At 47.0% G+C, this 19768-nt stretch overlaps 1 protein-coding gene across 1 annotated transcript in view; it reads right to left on the minus strand.

Moving 5' to 3' along the window:
• scara5 (scavenger receptor class A, member 5 (putative)) overlaps nucleotides 1-19768 on the minus strand; it is a 108437-nt gene that overhangs the window by 74647 nt on the left and 14022 nt on the right. The window contains exon 3 of the mRNA XM_079433758.1: nucleotides 8369-8497. Coding sequence (XP_079289884.1) covers nucleotides 8369-8497 — 129 coding nt within the window. The remainder of the gene's footprint in view (nucleotides 1-8368; nucleotides 8498-19768) is intronic.

The raw sequence follows: 19768 nt of genomic DNA on the forward strand, positions 1-19768 counted from the left end.
TAATCAAACAGATGGGCCATATAATCAATAATAGCTGATCAATGAATCACAATGATAGCCGTCATAGAGTCGCTAATAAACACGCTGATGTGCGTCCATACAGATTATAATCATGCAGACACGGCCACATTCCCCACACAATACACACACACACATATAAAAAATGTAGAAGAAAAAAAAAACAGTTTTTTATGGATAAAGCAGATCGCTAAGTTATGCCCCGCTCAGATGACAGCGTGCGTCACAGAAGCGTCACTGCCGGCAGGAGGGAGCGCCAAATTCAAATAATCTATATTCCGCTTTTCTGAGACTTTTTTTTCCGTAGACGGTCTCATTATGTTTGTAAGACCGTATTCTACAAAATCGTTTTGTTTTTTTACCACCAAGACGCTGTTTTTGAGCGTAATTTATTCCATAACGGACGCGAACAATAACTCTCTGAAGAAATGAAACGTAAACAAAGGAATATTCATCCTTATTACAACGTTATTGTTTCGCTGGACTAAAAGTGCTCGCTGGGATGTTTTTCTGTGGACCCTTACCTCTCTAACTAAACTGGGATTTCAGCAGTGGACGCGTTTGTGGCTCGTTATTACAATGATAAAGGTACGTACGGCTTTTTTACTCTGCGTGTTTGGATGTGTACTGCTTACACAAATGTAGCAAATTTGTGCCACTCATTCCTTATAAGCTTTCCATCGAAAAACAGCGATCTGTCGTCGATGCTTGAGGCTTAGACCCTCAGAATGATATAGAGTTTGACAAGATTAACTTTGTCCCGTTTCATTTATTCTATTAGAAAACAATGACACATGCAAACAAAGAGCGTTCAGTGCGAGGTCGCTCTGGTGCAGGCTAACAGGTTAATGTTTATGAATGAATTTAACGTGAAAGAATATCATTAATCTTGACAAACTATATATCATTCTGAAGGTCTAAACCTCAAGCATCGACGACAGATCGCTGTTTTCCGATGGAAAGCTTATAAGGAATGTATTTGCTACATTTTTGTGAGCAGTACACATCAAAACATGCAGAATAAAAAAGCAGTACGTACCATTATCATTGTAATAACGAGTCACAAACGCGTCCACTGCTGAAATCCCAGTTTAGTTAGAGAGGTAAGGGTCCACACAACAACATCCCAGCGAGCACTTTTAGTCCAGCGAAACAATAACGTTGTAATAAGGATGAATATTCCTTTGTTTACATTTCATTTCTTCGGGAGAGTTATTGTTCGCGTCCATTATGGAATAAATTACGCTCAAAAACAGCGTCTTGGTGGTAAAAAAAACAACACGGTGCTGTAGCATACAGTTTTACAAACAGAATGAGACCGTCCACGGAAAAAAAAGTGGACTTTCTAAGATGGCCATCTTTCTAAAAGTGGACTTTCTAAGATGGCGCCGGTGAGATCGGCTGCCGTCACGACTGCTCCGACCAAACTTTGTCTTCTTTTGTTATTTTTTCGTATTGTTAACTATAAACACCAGTTTCTTTTTGTAAGATGGCCATTCTTACATACGACAGGGCCACTCTTATTTCTATTGGTGCACAATGCACTAACCTTTCGCCGTTTTTGAACCCGGACCCATCCTGGCCAAGCGAGATCCTGAGGACGCGACCCGTACCGGCGTCCTCGAGGGAAACGAGCCGGCGTCAGGAACAGGCTGAGGGCGCGCGCGCACCGCGCTCCCCTACCAAGTGTCCTGCTCGCCAATGTCCAGTCGCTGGATAACAAACTCGATGACCTCAGGGCAAGAGTCAGGTTCCAGAGGGACATTCGGGACTGCAACCTTCTCTGCTTCACCGAGACATGGCTGAACCCAGCGGTACCAGACCACGCCATCCAGCCGGCCGAGTTCTTCTCGGTTTACCGCATGGACAGAACGCTGGACTCGGGGAAGACTAGGGGAGGTGGAGTATGTCTGATGGTGAACAAACACTGGTGCGACAGCGCGAGCATTGTACCCCTCTCACGCTCCTGCACACCGAATCTTGAACTTCTGACCATCAAATGTCGCCCTTTTTATCTCCCTCGGGAATTTAGCTCGGTCATCGTCAGTGCCGTTTATATTCCACCTCAAGCGGACACGGACACTGCGATATGGGATTTACATGAAACACTACACCTTCACCAGACACAGCACCGGGACGCCGCATTCATTGTTTTGGGAGATTTCAACAGTGCCAACCTCAAGTGTGCACTGCCGAACTTCCATCAGCTGCCCCACCAGGGGCGAAAGGACATTAGATCACTGTTACACCCCACACAAGAACAGCTACAAGGCACAGTCACAACCACCGTTTGGGAAATCGGACCACGCCGCCATCTTCCTCATGCCTGTTTACAAACAGAGGCTGAAACAGGAAGCCCCGGTGCAGAGGGAGGTCCAACGCTGGACGGACCAATCGGTGGCCGCTCTGCAGGACGCGCTAGATGACGCAGACTGGGACATGTTCCGGCGCAGCTCTGATGACGTCAGCTTGTTTACGGAAGCGGTTGTGGGATTTATAGAGAAACTAATGGATGATACGGCGCAGAAAACCATCATCAGGACGTTTCCCAACCAGAAGCCGTGGGTGGATAAAACCATCCGCGACGCCCTGAGATCCCGCTCCGCTGCCTACAACACAGGGCTCATCACCGGGAACATGGATGACTACAAGGCTGCATCTTACAGCGTGCGCAGATCGGTGAAGGAGGCGAAGCAGCGCTACGGGAGGAAACTAGAGTCGCAATTCCAACATGGCAGCTCTAGGAGCCTGTGGCAGGGACTTAGAACCATCACGGACTATAAAACACCACCCTCCAGATCGGGGAATGCGGACGCTTCTCTGGCTGACGAGCTGAACACTTTTTATGCTCGCTTCGAGGCTGCAGCTAATCACGCTAGCGGCGCTAGCAGTGCTAACTGCATGCACGCTGAGGAAGCCGGTGAGGACAACGTGTTCACCATCACGGAGCATGACGTGAGGAGGGCATTCAGGAGAGTGAACATCAGGAAGGCAGCAGGACCAGATGGCATCACAGGTCGGGTTCTGAAGGCCTGCGCTGACCAGCTACCACCGGTGTTCACCGAGATCTTCAACCTCTCCCTGGAACAGTCCATAGTCCCCTCATGCTTTAAGCAGTCCACCATTGTTCCTGTCCCCAAGAAACCCCAGCCCACCTGCCTAAATGACTATCGCCCTGTAGCCCTCACATCAGTGGTGATGAAGTGCTTTGAGAGACTGGTCAGAGACTTCATCATTGCATCACTACCAGACACACTGGATCCACTACAGTTTGCATACAGGCATAACCGCTCCACGGAGGATGCCATCTCACACCTCCTCCACACCACAACAAGTCACCTGGACTGCAGAAAAGGGAATTATGTAAAAATGCTGTTTGTGGACTACAGTTCAGCGTTTAACACCATAATTCCCTCCACACTCACCTCCAAGTTGGAGGTCCTTGGTCTCAGCACATACTTGTGCCAATGGATCTCCAGCTTCCTGAAGGACAGACAGCAAGCCGTACGGATGGGTAAACACACCTCATCCTCCATCACCCTAAGCACTGGAGCCCCTCAAGGTTGTGTTCTCAGCCCCCTGCTGTACTCACTGTACACTTATGACTGTGTGGCCACTTCCAACTCCACCACCATCATCAAGTTTGCTGATGACACTGTTGTGTTGGGCCTGATCTCAGACAACGACGAGACGGCCTACATACAGGAGATTAAGAACCTGGAGAGTTGGTGCCAGGTGAATAGTCTACACCTGAACATCAGCAAAACTAAGGAGCTGATAGTGGACTTCAGTACGAAGCAGGAGCGGTCATACCAGCCGATCACGATCAGCGGGACTCCAGTGGAGAGAGTGGACAGCTTCAGATACCTGGGTGTTCACATCACGCAGGACTTGACTTGGTCCTGTCATACCAGCACCCTGGTGAAGAAGGCCAGGCAGCGTCTGTACCAAGGGACTTTAGACTTCCCCCTCGGGTGCTTAAGACTTTTTACACCTGCACCATCGAGAGCGTCCTGACGGGCAGCATCACTTCCTGGTTCGGGAACTGCACTATGCAGGACAGACGAGCCCTCCAGAGGGTGGTGCGTTCAGCGGAACGTACCATTCACACCGAGCTCCCTGACCTGCAGGAGATCTACAGCAAGCGGTGCCTGACCAGGGCCAGGAAGATAGTGAAGGACCTCAGCCATCCCAACAATGGACTCTTTTCTCTGCTGCGTTCAGGGAGGCGCTTCCGCTCCATGAAGGCGAACACAGAGAGAATGAGGAGGAGCTTCTTCCCGCAGGCCATTCGGAGTCTGAACCTCTCTCCACTCTAATCACATCACCCCACACTTCCACTTTGCACATTTTCAATACAATCTGCACTAATTTGTAGGAGGTTACGTAAGGATAAATGAGTGGGACTTACATACCATTTGTCTTTGTCTTTAGTATTCCTTTTACTCACTTATGCTTTACTGCACTGCACAGCACACAGACACTTTATCACTGACATACACTTTACTTTTTATAGAATCTATATAGAATCATATTCTATTTTATTCTTCATATCTATTTTTATTCTCATATCTATTTGTATTTTATTTTATTGCTAGTTTATTTCTGTATATATGTTTACTGTACTTTTTTTATTTGTTTTTTTGTAAACTTGAGGTTTTTCTTAATTTTGTTGGACAATTTGTTGGACAGTCGTACAATACATTTCACTACATGTCGTACTATGTATGTATATGTATGTGACAAATAAAATTTGAATTTGAATTTGAAAAGTCTCAGAAAAGCGGAATATAGTTTATTTGAATTTGGCGCTCTCTCCTGAAAGTGTGACGCACGCTGTGACGCAGCTGTCATCTGAGCGGGGCGTAACTCAGCGATCTGCTTTATCCATAAAATTTTTTTTTTTTCTTCTACATTTTTTATATGTGTGTGTGGGGAATGTGGCCGTATCTGCATGATTATCATATGTATGGACGGACATCAGCGTGTTTATTACCGACTCTATGACGGTTATCATTGTGATTCAATGATCAGCTATTATTGATTATATGGCCCATCTATATGATTATCATCTGTATGGAAGCACATCAGCGTGCGATTACTGACTGTATGACCATGTCATGAATATGTATAATGACTAAAATAGTTTGTATAATTCTGCAATACTGCAATTCTCGTGGTTATTTTTCCTCAAACAGAGGGGCTGGGGGGACTATAAATATTTTCAGAAAAAATATTGCAGGAATCTCATTTTTCATGGTATCTTCTTCAAATTTGAAATATAAACTCATGAGATACATGGCTTTCAACCCATTTCTTTTCTGGATTGCTCCAGGACTTATTTCATGTATTTGTATATGAAATAAAAAAACATTCAGTGTGGAAAAACATTTTTCAAGGCACGTCAGTGTCTATAACTGTCAGGGTTCTGTCGTGTGTGTCATGTGTTCCTGCCTTATGTTTCCTTATTTGGTTTGTTTCCTGTCCTTGTTAAATGTAATCAGTTTAATTCTTGTCCAGCCATGTTCATCTCATTATCTATGATTTACCTGTGTATATTAGTCCTGTCTGTTCAGTTAGATTTCGTCTGGTCTACTCGTTACTCCCCGGTGTTTGATGTCTGTGTCTTGCCCTGCCTTGATGTCCTCAGTAAAGTATGTTATTTGAGTTTATATCCTCGTCTGCGTGTTCCTGGTTCCTCCCTCGTGTGTGCACCGTGACAGAAGACCAGACCACAACAGTAAGCGGCGCCCCTTCACTCCGTTTTGTTTTTTCGTTTTCAAAAGTCTTTTGTTTGTTCCTGTTTTGTTTGTCCCTCGCGGCATGGAAGTCGCCACTCGTCCTTCTGCCCTAGCCCACGACATGTCAGCGTGGGAGTTCGGCGTGATCGCCGCGAGTGCCGCGAGTCCGCTGGCCGCGAGCCCTCAAGTCAAGCCCGCGGGATCGCCGCTTAGTCAAGCCCGCCGATCGCAGGAGATATCCGCCGCTGCCCGCGGCTATCCCAAGCCTGCCGCTCACTCCAGCCCGCCGTTCGCGGGAGATCAACGCTGCCGTCCGTGGGGAAAGCCAACCCACCGTCGGCAGCTTCCCCAAGTCACGCCGCCGTTCGCGGCTCACCCAAGTCCGCCGTCCGTGGGGAAAGCCAACCCACCGTCGGCGGCTCCCCCAAGTCACGCCGCCGTTCGCGGGAGTTCACGCTGCCGCCCGCAGCTCACCCAAGCCCGCCGTTCACGGGAGATTCACGCCGCTTCCCGCGGCTCACCCAGGCCTGCTGGTCCGCCTCTGACTCAATGCCCGCCGGTCCGCCGCTGACTCAAGCCCACCGGATTGCCGCTGACTCAAGCCCACCGGATTGCCGCTGACTAAAGCCCACCGGATTGCCGCTGACTCAAGCCTGCCGGCCGCCGCCTCTAGCCCTATTCCCCGTGGATCAAGTCCACACGTCACGGCCAGGAGTGCCGTGTTTATGTCTCGTTGTGCCCACAGGAACATTTTAAACTTACCATGTCTTGTCTTGTCCATGGAGACTCGTTTGGGGCAGGCTCCTTGTCTTGTGGCCATGGAGGCCATTCCAGCGGCCTGCCTCCCTGTCCCGGAAGTGGAAGCGGTTGTTGAGGGAACCTTGTAAGGGCCCCTGACTTGTCATGCCTATTAAGAAGCCTCTACTTCCGAGCTAGCCCAGGTGGGCTCCTGTTCCTGTGGGCGGTCCTGTCCGGTCCTGTCCTGTCCCTGTCGGTCTAGCCCAGGTGGGCGGTCCTGTCCGGTCCTGTCCTGTCCCTGTCGGTCTAGCCCAGGAGGGCTGTCCCTGTCCTGTCCTGTTCCTGTCTGTCTGGCCCCGGAGGGCTCCTGATACCCCCTGGATTCCCCATGGAAATTTTGGGGGGGGTAGTAGAGCTCTGGGTGGAGTGGGCGGGCCGAGGAACGAGGCCACAGCCACGAAGACCACCCGCCATGGCCCCCTGAGCCCCTGGCACCGCCGGGGCCTCCGTCTGTTCTGCTCTGGAGGTCCCCGTCCTGTGTTCCTGTGGATGTCTGTCCTGAGGGGCCTCCAGAGCGCCCACCCCCCCTCCCTAATGGAACTGTTAACGCTCGGGACGAGCCTTTCGGGAGGGGGGAGTACTGTCAGGGTTCTGTCGTGTGTGTCATGTGTGTCATGTGTTCCTGCCTTATGTTTCCTTATTTGGTTTGTTTCCTGTCCTTGTTAAATGTAATCAGTTTAATTCTTGTCCAGCCATGTTCGTCTCATTATCTATGATTTACCTGTGTATATTAGTCCTGTCTGTTCAGTTAGATTTCGTCTGGTCTACTCGTTACTCCCCGGTGTTTGATGTCTGTGTCTTGCCCTGCCTTGATGTCCTCAGTAAAGTATGTTATTTGAGTTTATATCCTCATCTGCGTGTTCCTGGTTCCTCCCTCGTGTGTGCACCGTGACAATAACTTTTTATCTTTTTGAGCATTATCAACTCTGGATGATGGATAGTAAAGCCTAGAGTGTCTTCTTTCCAAAGATGCCTAATTTGTTTGTGTAGCACACTTTGTCAGGAACTGTTACCATTTTAATTTAGGTAGGTTATTTTCACCTGTGAGGCCCCAAATGGGGGGGGGGGGGGGGGGGTTAACAGGTTAAATGAGGTGGCAACCATGGAGGTAGCAAGGGACTCATTAAAGAGAGACATTAGAGACATGTCTTAAGAGACATTTAAGCTGGCCGACTCCAAAAGAAAGCCAGATATATCGCCTAGCCCTACATATATATATTAATTCAATTTATATATCTCACTGATCATCTTTGTCTATAACACGTCTGTCTTCATAGTTTGTATTTATATTTATGTCTATTTCTTACAACCCATGCATAAGTGATGTTACTGTTACTTTCCTGTTACTGTATATGGTTACAAGTGTGTTTACTGTTTCTCAAACACTATTTCACATGTGATAATATTAATAATAACAGAGTGCAATTGACATAAAATGTACAGTCACAAAAACAGTAATTATGATGACTAGCATCTTGACTAACATTACAAGTGGAGCTATTATAATCCAATTAATTCACAAATCCATTCCATTTCAAAACTCATTCAATTATATTGCCAAACATACACAGAACATGTTTTTCTTTTTTTCCCCAGCCAAATAAATCTAAATATTGTATTTTTGTTTAATTTAAGAAAGAACCAGTCTGTCCGATTACAATAAATAATGATTTAAATAAGTTATAAAATTAGGTTAAAGCAAAATATGTCAAATAAATTGGAATAACATCGGTAAAAGCATTCGCCCCCAACAAATGTGTAAGGTTTAAGACATAGACAATGACAAAGAGAGAAAAATAAAACATGCCTACCTGCTATGCAGAGGCCAAATATGGTGAGCAGTACCAGAATATAAAGGGACACAATGGCATATTTGATTGCAGTGAAGGAATCCAATTGACCACAGCAATTATTAGTCTTTCTCCTGCCCTTTGAACCTACTGTGAAAGATAAAAACTGATCAACAAGGAGTCTATAAAAGAAACACATACATTTAAAATCAGAAACTAGGACGCTAAATCCAGTTTAGAGTGACACTCGAGATGATTTAATATAGTGGAAAAAGTGAAGAAAAGGGTAATCAAGTCAAGTCACCTAAATATTTATATAGCATGTTATACAAAAAATAATAATGTTGCAAAGTAGCTATGCAGTACTAACCAGATAAGTAACAGAATCAGTGATGCAAACTTAATAAAATTCTGCTGTAAAACAGCTCTAACAAGACAACAGTGTCAGTTCTCAGTTCAATTTAATTTTGATTTAATTTAACTGTGTAAAGATGAACAATTCAGTAATAAGCAGCTCAAATGAAGACAGAAGTGTTGTTATTCAGCTTGAATCAGTTAAATGTTGATTCAGTTCAGTCCAATAACTCTATAAAGTTGATCAATTATGAAGTGAGTTAATCTATTAATCTATAAAGCAACTCTACAAATAATGCTCCGGTTACTAACATAACCTCAATTCCCTGAGATAAGGGAATGAGCGTTGCGTTTGAAACGCTTATGGGGAAACGTCTTACGTTACTTATGTAACCCCAGTTCCTCGAAGGAACGAGACGCTGCATCAGAAGACGCTTTGGGGAACGCCTTCAGCGTGACCGGCTCTGAATACCAATTAAATCTGTCCAAAGGATGGGAGGGACGTCACTGACGAGGTGACGTAATGACCAGCTGGTATAAAAACATGTGCGGTGAAACCGGCGTCAGCTTCTAGAATGAAGCAAGCGCTGGCAGGGATGCCGGAAGTGTGGCCTCGCGACGCAGCGTCTCGTTCCTTCGAGGAACTGGGGTTACATATGTAACCTAAGACGTTCCTCTTCAGGAACTCGAGCTGCAGGAGACGCTTTGGGGAACGAGATACCCACGGCACCAGACTTCCAAGTCCCTGCCCTGTGTGTATCCATACGGAGCACAGCTAGGGCGAGAGAACTGAAGAGCCTGGAGTGGCTCGCATGTCCAGGCCATAAAACCTGACAAAGGTCAGGGGCGTAGACCATCCCGCAGCGTTGCAGATGTCCTGGATAGGGACACCTGCGAGAAAGGCCTTGGAGGCCACCACACTCCTCGTGGAATAAGCTCTGACTCCTATCGGTGAGGGGAGGTCAGAAGACTCATAGGCCATCTGAATGGCATCCATAATCCACCGACTGAGGGTCTGCTTGGAAGCAAGAAGACCTCTCTTAGGGGGACCGTAGCAGACAAGCAACTGCTCGCACTGGACACATACGCTTTAGCTTTTGCTGGTCAGGCTCCCGAAAGGGAGGAGGACTAAAGGCCTGCAGTACGACAGGCTGTGGCGTGACCGAAGGAACTTCGCAAAGTCCAAGTGAGAAGGGGCCACTGACAGTGCCGCAAATCCCCAACTCTCTTCAGAGATGAAATCGCCAGAAGAAACACGGTCTTCAGGGCGATCTGAGCTCTCCTCAATAGGCTCGAATGGAGGCCTACAGAGAGAATCAATACCACAGCCAAGTCCCAAGGGGGGGCCCGGGACCGTACTGGAGGCCTTAGCCTCAGTGCACCACGGAGGATACGTGTAACTAGCGGGTGTCTGCCGACTGACTATCCACCAAGAAGGCTGTGGTAAGCCGAAATTGCCACCATAAAAACCTTCAAGGTGGAGTGGGCTAACCCTGCGGAGAGTCGAGCCTGCAGGAACTCCAGCACTGTACCAACCGGGCAGTTAACTGGGTCAAGCTGGCGATTTCCGCACCATGAAGTGAAGAGTCTCCACTTCAGGGCGTACAGTCTCCTCGTAGAGGGAGCTCTGGGTCTCAACAACCTCGGTTGAAAGACTGGAAGCTACGAGCCATGCCCCCTCAGGGGCCACACCCACAGCTTCGACAACTCCGGGCGGGGATGCACAAGGTGCCTCCTGCCTGTGAGAGGAGATCCCTCCTGACTGGAATCTCCCATGGAGAGCCGTCGAGGAGGGAAATCAGGTCCGAGAACCATACTCGGCCCGGCCAGAACGGGGCTACTAATAGCAGCCGGAGTCCGTCCCGGCGTACTCTCTCCAGAACTCCGGGGAGCAGAGCAATCTCGGCCACGTCTGTACCATGGTATCATGCCCCAGCGGAGCTGGATGACGTAGAGAGTACCACCTGAGCCTGGCCAAACACTCTCCAGATCTGCTTCACCACCTCGGTGTGAAGCATCCATTCCCCGGATAACAGCCCCTGCCTCGACAGGGTGTCTGCTCCCACATTGAGATGCTAACTCAGATGCTCAGAAGGGAGCGGCATGCTCAAGGTGACCCTCTAAGTTGAGGGGAACAATGCCAGCTCGACCAACAGGAGAGCCGGGAGGGAGCAGCATGCTCATAGGTGACCCTCTATAGTGAGGGGAGTAATGCTAGCTCTACCAAGGCAGAGCTCTGGAGAGCGGAGAACTTAACTCTCAGCATGAAAGGGAACTCAGACGCTCAGAAGGGAGCGGCATGCTCAAAGGTGACCCTCAAAGTTGAGGGGAGCAATGCCAGCTTGACCAACCAGGAGAGCTCGGCCTCAAAGCCCACACAAGAATCTGGTGAACCAGCCTGTACAGGGGGCGCGAACCGCAGACCTCCTTGGTGGTTGATATAAGAGACCACCGATGTGTTGTCGGTGCGAACTAACACATGGCAACCTCTTAGGTCTGGGAGAAAGTATTATAGAGCCTGAAACACGGCCAGCATCTCGAGCCTGAGCACGTGCCAAGTGAGATGACGACCCCTCCACAGACCGTGGGCAGGGTGGCCACTCATGACCGCTCCCCAACCGGTGAAGGATGCGTCCATCGCTAGCGTATGCGGCGACACGGAACTCCCAGCACCGGGCCCTGGGACAAGAGCCAAGGTTGTCTCCACATGTCTAAGGCACGTAGGCATCGCCGTGTGACCTTGATCATGCAAAACGGGTTTCCCCTCGGAGAGAACCCCTTGGTCTTGAGCCACCACTGTAGGGGTCTCATGTACAGCAGGCCAATAGGTATCACGTTGGACGCCGCTGCCACCAGACCCAGCAGTATCTGAAACTGCTTCACAGTGAGTGACTGGCCTTCTTTCACCCTCCTTACTTTCGTGAGGATTGACTCGAACCGAGCAGGAGACATAAGTGCCTGCACCGTGGTCGAATCCCCACCAACCCCAGATAAGTGGTTCTCTGTAATGGAGAAAGCACATTAAGTGAGCGAGAACAACATCTCAATGTTGAGCCACCCTCTGCTCTGATTGAGCGAGAATCAACCAATAATCGATGTAATTGAGCATGCGGACGCCCCGTAGCCACAGCGGAGCTAACGTGGAATTCACCCCGTTGAATTGAGGTGGAGAATCGAATATTTGAATAGCAGCAATATGAGGTAGAGAAAAATTATGAATAGCTTATTGATATATGATATTTACATGGAGAAAAATTATGAATAACTTATTGATACGGTGATATTACATGGAGTCAAGTGATGTTATGACACAGAGTTAGAGTTTAGGAGCCTGATGGCCTGGGGGAAGAAGCTCCTCCTAAGTCTCTCAGTTTTTGCCATCAGGCTACGGAAGCGCTTACCAGATGGAAACAAAGTGAATAGACAGTTACCAGGGTGATTAGAGTCCTTGTAGATTTTAACAGCTCTATTTTTGCAGCGTTTGAGGTAGATGACCTGCAGAGAGGGGAGAGCAGACCCTGAGATGCGCTCAGCTAAGCGCACAACTCTCTGTAGTGCTTTGCAGTCCTGATTGGAGCTGTTTCCATACCACACTGAGATGCACTGAGTCAATACACTTTCTATGGTCCCTGAATAGAAAGTTTTCAGGATTGCTGGTGAGACCCTGAATTTCCTCAGCTGTCGCAGATGGTACAGTCTTTGCCTGGCTTTCTTAACCTGTGTTTGAATGTGTGTAGTCCAAGTCAGGTTCTCGGAGATGTTTACACCGAGGTACTTGAAGCTACTCACCCTCTCCACAGGGGTCCCACTGATCCTGAGAGGAGAGTAGGGCTGCTGCTGTCTCTTCCTAAAGTCCATGATCAGCTCTTTAGTTTTCCCCACATTCAGAGAGAGACAGTTGTCCTGGCACCATGATGTGAGTCTCCTACCTCATCCAAGTATGTGGTCTCATCGTTGTTGGAGATGAGGCCCAGAACCACAGTGTCATCAGCGAATTTGACAATAGATGTGGAGCTGTGAGAGGACACGCAGTCATGCGTGTAGAGAGAGTAGCGCAGGGGACTCAGGACACAGCCCTGTGGGGCTCCTATGTTCAGAGTGATGGAGTTTGAGGTGAACTGGCCAACTTTCACCACTTGAGGTCTGCCGGTGAGGAAGTCTTGAATCCAGTCCCAGAGTGAGGAGTTTAGGCCGAGGTCTGTGAGTTTAGATGCCAGCTTGATGGGGACTATAGTGTTGAAAGCTGAGCTATAGTCAATGAGTAGCAGCCTTACATAATTCCCATTGTTGCTGTCCAAGTGTGTGAGGGAAGAGTGGAGAACGTGTGAAATGGCATCGTCCGTGGATCTATTTGGGCGATAGGCAAACTGAAGAGGGTCCAAAGTATCAGGGATGGAGGAGCAGATGTGGCTCTTTACAAGTCTCTCAAAAACCTTCATGACTATAGATGTGAGGGCAACTGGGCGATAGTCATTCAGGCAAGAGGGTTTATTGTTCTTTGGCACAGGGATAATAATGGATTTTTTGAATGAAGTGGGAACAACGGAGGTAGCAAGGGACTCATTAAAAATGGAAGTGAACAAACCAGCGAGCTGATCGGCGCAGGACCTCAGAACACGGCCGGTTATCCCATCAGGACCGGCTGCTTTCCTGACGTTCACTCTCTTTAACGCCCTCCAAACCTCATCCTCCGACACGGTGATTACAGGATCATCGCTGCTCTGCCTGCTGCTTCCTGACGCGCCGCCGCCGTTGCCATCGAAGCGGCTGTAGAAGATGTTTAACTCGTCGGCCAGCAACGGATCTGCTCTCACCTCCGCGGAGGATTTGTTTCCGAAGTCACAGATGGTCCTCAGTCCCTGCCACATCCGTCGAGAGTCGTTGAGCTGGAAATGAGACTCAATTCTCTCTCTGTATCTGTGTTTGGCGGCTCTTACTGCACGACGGAGAGCATAGCACGATGCTTTGTACTCGCTCGTATTCCCAGACAGAAGAGCCTCATTGTAAGCGGCAGTGCGTGTGTTAACCGCGGCACGGATTGTTCTGTCCACCCACGGTTTCTGATTGTAGAATGTCCTTATCGTTATTGTTTCTGTAGCTTGCTCGGTTAACGTGTTTACAAAACTTAATGCTACATCCGTGAACTCGCTGACGTCAGAAGAACTCGCCCGGAACATGTCCCAGTCGACGTCATCAAGCGCCGCCTGCAGCATAGTCTCTGAGTGGGAGGACCAGCGCGTCACTACTCTCTGCACCGGAGGTTCCTGAACGAGCCTTTGTTTGTATCCCGGTGTTAGAAAAATGGTGGCATGGTCCGATTTGCCAAAAGCCGGTAGTGAGCGGGCTTTGTAGGCATTCTTGAACTGAGTGTAGCAATGATCCAGTGTGTTTGGTCCTCTAGTTGGACAGGATACGTGTTGGTGGAAGTTCGGCATGACCTGTCTGAGGTTGGCTTTGTTAAAGTCCCCCGCGATGATAAAGGCAGCGTCAGGATGTTTGTTAATGTAGCCGCTGAGCACATCGTGAAGTTTAGACAAAGCCAAGCCGGTGTCCGCCTGTGGTGGAATGTACACAGCAGTAACAATGATCGATGAAAACTCCCGGGGCAGATAAAATGGGCGGCAATTAATGGAAAGATGTTCCAGATGAGGCGAGCAGGAACGCGACAGAATGGAGATATTCCTGGGATCACACCATTTCTTGTTGATCATGAAACACACTCCTCCACCCCTGGATTTACCGGCCTCTGCTGTTCTGTCCGTCCGAGAGACAGAGAAGTTATCACTCGGCATTACAGCAGTGTCCGGGACCGAGGACGAAAGCCACGTTTCTGACAAACAAAGGATGTTGCAGTCCCTTATGTCCCATTGGAAACTAATCCTGGCTCTAAGATCATCCATCTTATTCTCCAAGGATTGGACATTAATGAGGAGAATGCTTGGAAGAGGAGGACTGTGAGCCCTTTTCCTGAGTCTGACTCGAATTCCAGCGCGCTTCCCGCGGTGTTTCTTGATCCGTCGCCTCGGGGGGTTATTGTTCGTCTCCGCGTTCCGAAGAATCTCCAGAGGCCACGCAGGATTCGTGGATAAAGTGTCCTGAAGCAGGTTGGTGTAGCGGTTTCCAATGTCCAAAAGTGTTTCTATGTTGTAGGTGATCAGTGCCGACGTGAAATGTGTAAAAAGAGAAAGTAAAAGTAGGTAAAAAGTAAGTTTAAGCAAAATCTCAGCGGAGCGACCCGAACGGTGTCCGAACACAGCGGCGCCATCTTGGTACATGATTTTTGGTACAAGATCATTATGTAGTTGCATGTTTATTCCATATAGCTAAAGCTGTAAAGCCAACTCCTTGTTACAACTATGGTAGAACCATCATTTCTACCACAAAAGACTGCTTTATAAATAATCTTCCTGACTTATCTCAGTTCCTCAGCATATCCAATAGCTCAGAACAACCTGATGATGTAACATAAACTATGGACTCTCTCTTTTCTAGCACTTTAGACACGGTTGCTCCTTTACGCTTAAGGAAGATTAAGGAAAAGACTCCAACACCGTGGTATAATCAGCACACTCGGGCCCTAAAGAGAGCAGCCCGGAAAATGGAGCGCAGCTCTGCTCTCCTTAACGCCTCACGAGACCCCTAAAACAAAGGGGCATATGTGTGGAGAAATCTGGAATATATTTAAAACAGGACTTCGCGGTTGGTTCTTGTCACTTAAGCATAATTCAACCAGGAACAGGGCAAAGACCTTGGCATCTGGGATAACTCTGAAACAAACCATCCCTGAGTTCCTTTCCATTAGCGCAGTAATTCAATGATGTGTTTACTACACATGTCCAGCTAAGAAGATTCCCAGATCTCCACTAAAGTGACACTCGTGACCTCGCGGTTCTCTCCAAAAGAGGAATGCGCCTTTTTGCTCCCTAACAGACAAAGAGACGCAATTCTTTGCTCAAGTATTTTAAAAGGGACAAATTATACTAGTTTTTGCTATTGAAGCAATATACTCGAAAACAATATATACAATATATTTACAACATATATTAAGGTTGTTTTCATGACACGTATAAGCTTGCTGTGTTATTGGAACTTATGGTATTGTTGTAATCTTGTGATGTATGATTTTCCTGATCAATATTTGTTCAGTTTCACATGCGTGGATGTGTTTATTTAGAATGTATGATCGTTTAATCGATGCATTAACTGCGTAATGGATACAATTGATATATGTACTTTGGTTATGCAAAAATGCGTGGTGTTGGATTTCAGATGAAAGCTGATTTTATTAGCAATAATCTGGTATGGATGAAAATGGTCTTTTCCCACCATAATGTACAAATTAGGACACTTATAGGAATCTGATTTTATGAAATAAGGCAGCAGATAATGTATGCACGGAAAGAAGCTGTGCAGGGCGGGGCTCCGCCCCACAGGAAGAATACGATTGGGTCAGTCGCCTGTGGGTGGATCCCAAATCGGCCCGTTAAAAACAGATACCCAACTGTGTCTCGTAGTTGGGTTGTTGGAAAGAAAAGTTTTAAGCTCAAGCTTAAGCTCAGCTCGCTCGTTGCTCGGCGCTCTCAGTCATTTAACATCATGATTGAGCAGTAAACTGAGATCAAGACTCAAACTTCCAAAAAACTTTAACATCTAAAGCCTCAGAAACTGAAACCAACTTCCTGGGAGCGTCATCAAGTCAGAACGAAGCCAACCAACCACTGAAGAGTATTCTCGTGACAATGACTGATAAATCGGTCGATCACACATCCAGAGTTTACTGCGGTGCTATAATACGTTTTCTGCAGCGGTAGTACTTGTTAGAATGCTTCAATTCGGGTCCAGACTTGTTTTATGAGTGTACCCTTTGTGATATTGTTAACATTTTTAGAGTTAAACAGGTTAATGAGCTCTTTCAGCATCTATAGTTGCAATAATGCATAAAATAACTCTGTTATAGGGTTTCAGCAACAGCTGAATGATAAAACAAAGTTAAGAATGTTGTTGGAAATTTGTGGCTGTCTGGGAAAGCTGTGTGGGTGTGTGTGTGTGAGAGAGAGAGAGTTTGAATAAAAATGTTTTAGTTAAAGATGTGATTAACTACTAAGTATCCTAACTTAGAAACACATTTAAAAAGTCGTAAGAAAGTTTATTGTGTTTTGAAGAGAAAGTCAGATATGGTATATAAATTTAATCTTTTTAAAATGTTCTATTATTGATTAATATGATAGAATCACGCTGAATTTATGAGGTTATGTATTTATTCATGTACTCACCGGTTACTGTATACATATAAAAGAGAAATGCATACACTCAATTGTTTTAATCAATCTAAAGCTTTTAGTCTGTCATTCATTAGATTCATCATATTGAGTCATTTGTCTCAGGATTCTGTTACACAAAAACCACTTGAGCGTGGACACAATCCTACATGAAAGCTAAAAAAGATGACTTTTTAAACTATTTTTACAGATACTTAACGTCGTAACACATCTGTATCAGTAAGATATTTATGTCATCACAAACCATCAGACACATCAGTTTGGGGGTGATAAAATGGACTTATCGAATATTTGCATGTTTCTTATATCAGTTATTAGATCAAATCTTAGTCAAACCAACCTCTATAGACTAGTTGTTTTTATTTTAATAAAATAAAACATTATACTGTGAAAAAATGCTACATTTAAACTCTGCGGTTAATAATACCATTTTTAAAGTGAGAAAGAAAGTCTAATCTGTTGTAAAGATTCTGTGAGACATTTGTACCATCTTGTTTAGGAATTACTTTTGTTGCAAACAAAAAATCTCTGTATTCATCAGAGGATTGTTTGATTGACTGCTTCTAATCCTTGCTTTAAAGGATCAGGATGGTTTTAGGTTTGAAAGATATAAAAAAACTACAAATCTTAACTTATTTGTTAAAACAATAGTTATATCGTTGTTTAATCATCTTGCTTTTCATCATCGTGTAGACACCCAGTGTGATTCTAAACATTTTTATTTATAAAAGGTTTGTATGAGACATCATAAAAGTCTAAATATGTAACTGTATGGTTGTTTATGTGCATGTTTGTTTGTGTGTATTTGTATTTGCAGTGTATGATTGTGTTGAGGGTTGAAAAATATGAGTATATATGAATATATGAGAAAATATATGAAAAAAGAAATAACAAAACTAAGTAAAATGAACTAAATTAAACATCATTTTCCTACAGCAGACCATCTAATTAAAACCACATTCAAATAGATTATAAATTCATTATAAATACTAAATTCTCAACTTTAACTAACTTCACCAGATGTGTCATAAAAAAGGTTCTATAGGGCACGCATCCTTTGACCAGTCAGTGAACTCCTGCCTAAACCTTTGACAGAGTTCACACTCGTAGGTGTGTGTCATAAAATAGATGCAATGGAGATGCTTTGATCCCTGAACATCTTAGGAAGATGATCTGTTTTGATCAATGAACTTTTTACCTAACGTTGTAACAAAGTTTACAATGCCAGATCCCCTCAAAAACTCATTAGATTGCAAAGGAGTCGCATCCCCAGACACTTTAGATTCAGCACCTTTCTCATTTTGTCGCACTGCGTGAGACAAAATATTGACATTTTGTAAGATGTTGTAAAAAGTTTAGGCGAATTACTGCTGAAAATCCAAAGACCCCGCCAAAACATACGTACGCATACGTACGTTTTAACTGACATAGCACGATAGAAGTTTTAAGATTGACAAAATCAAAGAGTAAATAAAGGTATTAAGTGTGAATAATTAAACTAAAATAAAACATAATTTTCCTGCGGGTGTCAGGGTTCTGTCGTCTGTGTCATGTGTTCCTGCCTCTTGTGTCCATATTTGGTTTGTTTGGTCTGGTCTACTCGTTACTCCCCGGTGTTGGATGTCTGTGTCTTGCCCTGCCTTGTCTTGCCCTGCCTTGATGTCTCCAGTAAAGGACTATTATTTGAGTTTACATCCTCGTCTGCGTGTTCCTGTGTCCTCCCTCGTGTGTGCACCGTGACAGAAGACCAGACCTAAACAGTAAGCGGCGCCCCTTCACACCGTTTTGTTTTTTAGTTTTCAAAAAGTCTTGTTTTTTTCCTGTGTCTGTCTGTCCCGCGGCAAGGAAGTCGCCACTCGGCATCCCGCCTTAGCCCACTGCAAGTCCACGTGGGAGCTCGGCGGGATCACCGCGAGTCCGACTGTCCAGCCCGGCGATCGAGGGAGATCGACGCCGCCGTCCGTGGGGAAAGCCAACCCACCGTCGGCAGCTCCCCCAAGTCAAGCCCGCAGGATCACCGCTGAGTCAAGCCCACCGATCACGGGAGATATCCGCCGCTGCCTGTGGCTATCCCAAGCCTGCCGCTCACTCCAGCCCGCCGTTCGCGGGAGATCGACGCCGCCGTCCGTGGGGAAAGCCAACCCACTGTCAGCGGCTCGTCTGCGGCTCACCCAAGTCCGCCGTCCGTGGGGAAAGCCAACCCAGCGTCGGCGGCGGTGGGAGTTCACGCTGCCGTCCGCGGCACACCGACCCCGCCGTTCGCGGGAGTTCACGCCACCGTCCGCGGCACACCGAGCCCGCCGTTCGCGGGAGATCACGCCGCTACCCGCGGCTCACCCAAGCCCGCCGTTCGCGGGAGATTCACGCCGCTTCCCACGGCTCACCCAGGCCTGCCGGTCCGCCTCTGACTCAATGCCCGCCGGTCCGCCTCTGACTCAATGCCCGCCGGTCCGCCGCTGACTCAAGCCCACCGGATTGCCGCTGACTCAAGCCTGCCGGCCGCCGCCGTTTCCTAGTTCCAGCCAGGAGTGCCGGATTTGTGTTGTGTCCACAGGAACAGTTTTAATCATGTCTTGTCATGTCGGTCTTGTCCATGGAGACTCGTCTGCCCCCTTGTCGTGGAAGTGGAGGCGGTTGCTGAGGGACTCTGTGAGGGCCCCTGACTCCTTGTCGTGCCCAGGAGAAGCCTCAGCTTCCGAGCTAGCCCAGGAGGGCTTCCTGTTCCTGTGGGTTGTCCTGTCCAGTCCTGTTCCTAGTCCTGTCATGTACTGTTTTGTTTGTCTAGCCT

The sequence above is a fragment of the Barbus barbus genome (assembly GCF_936440315.1).
Source record: "Barbus barbus genome assembly, chromosome: 14".
Taxonomy (NCBI): domain Eukaryota; kingdom Metazoa; phylum Chordata; class Actinopteri; order Cypriniformes; family Cyprinidae; genus Barbus; species Barbus barbus.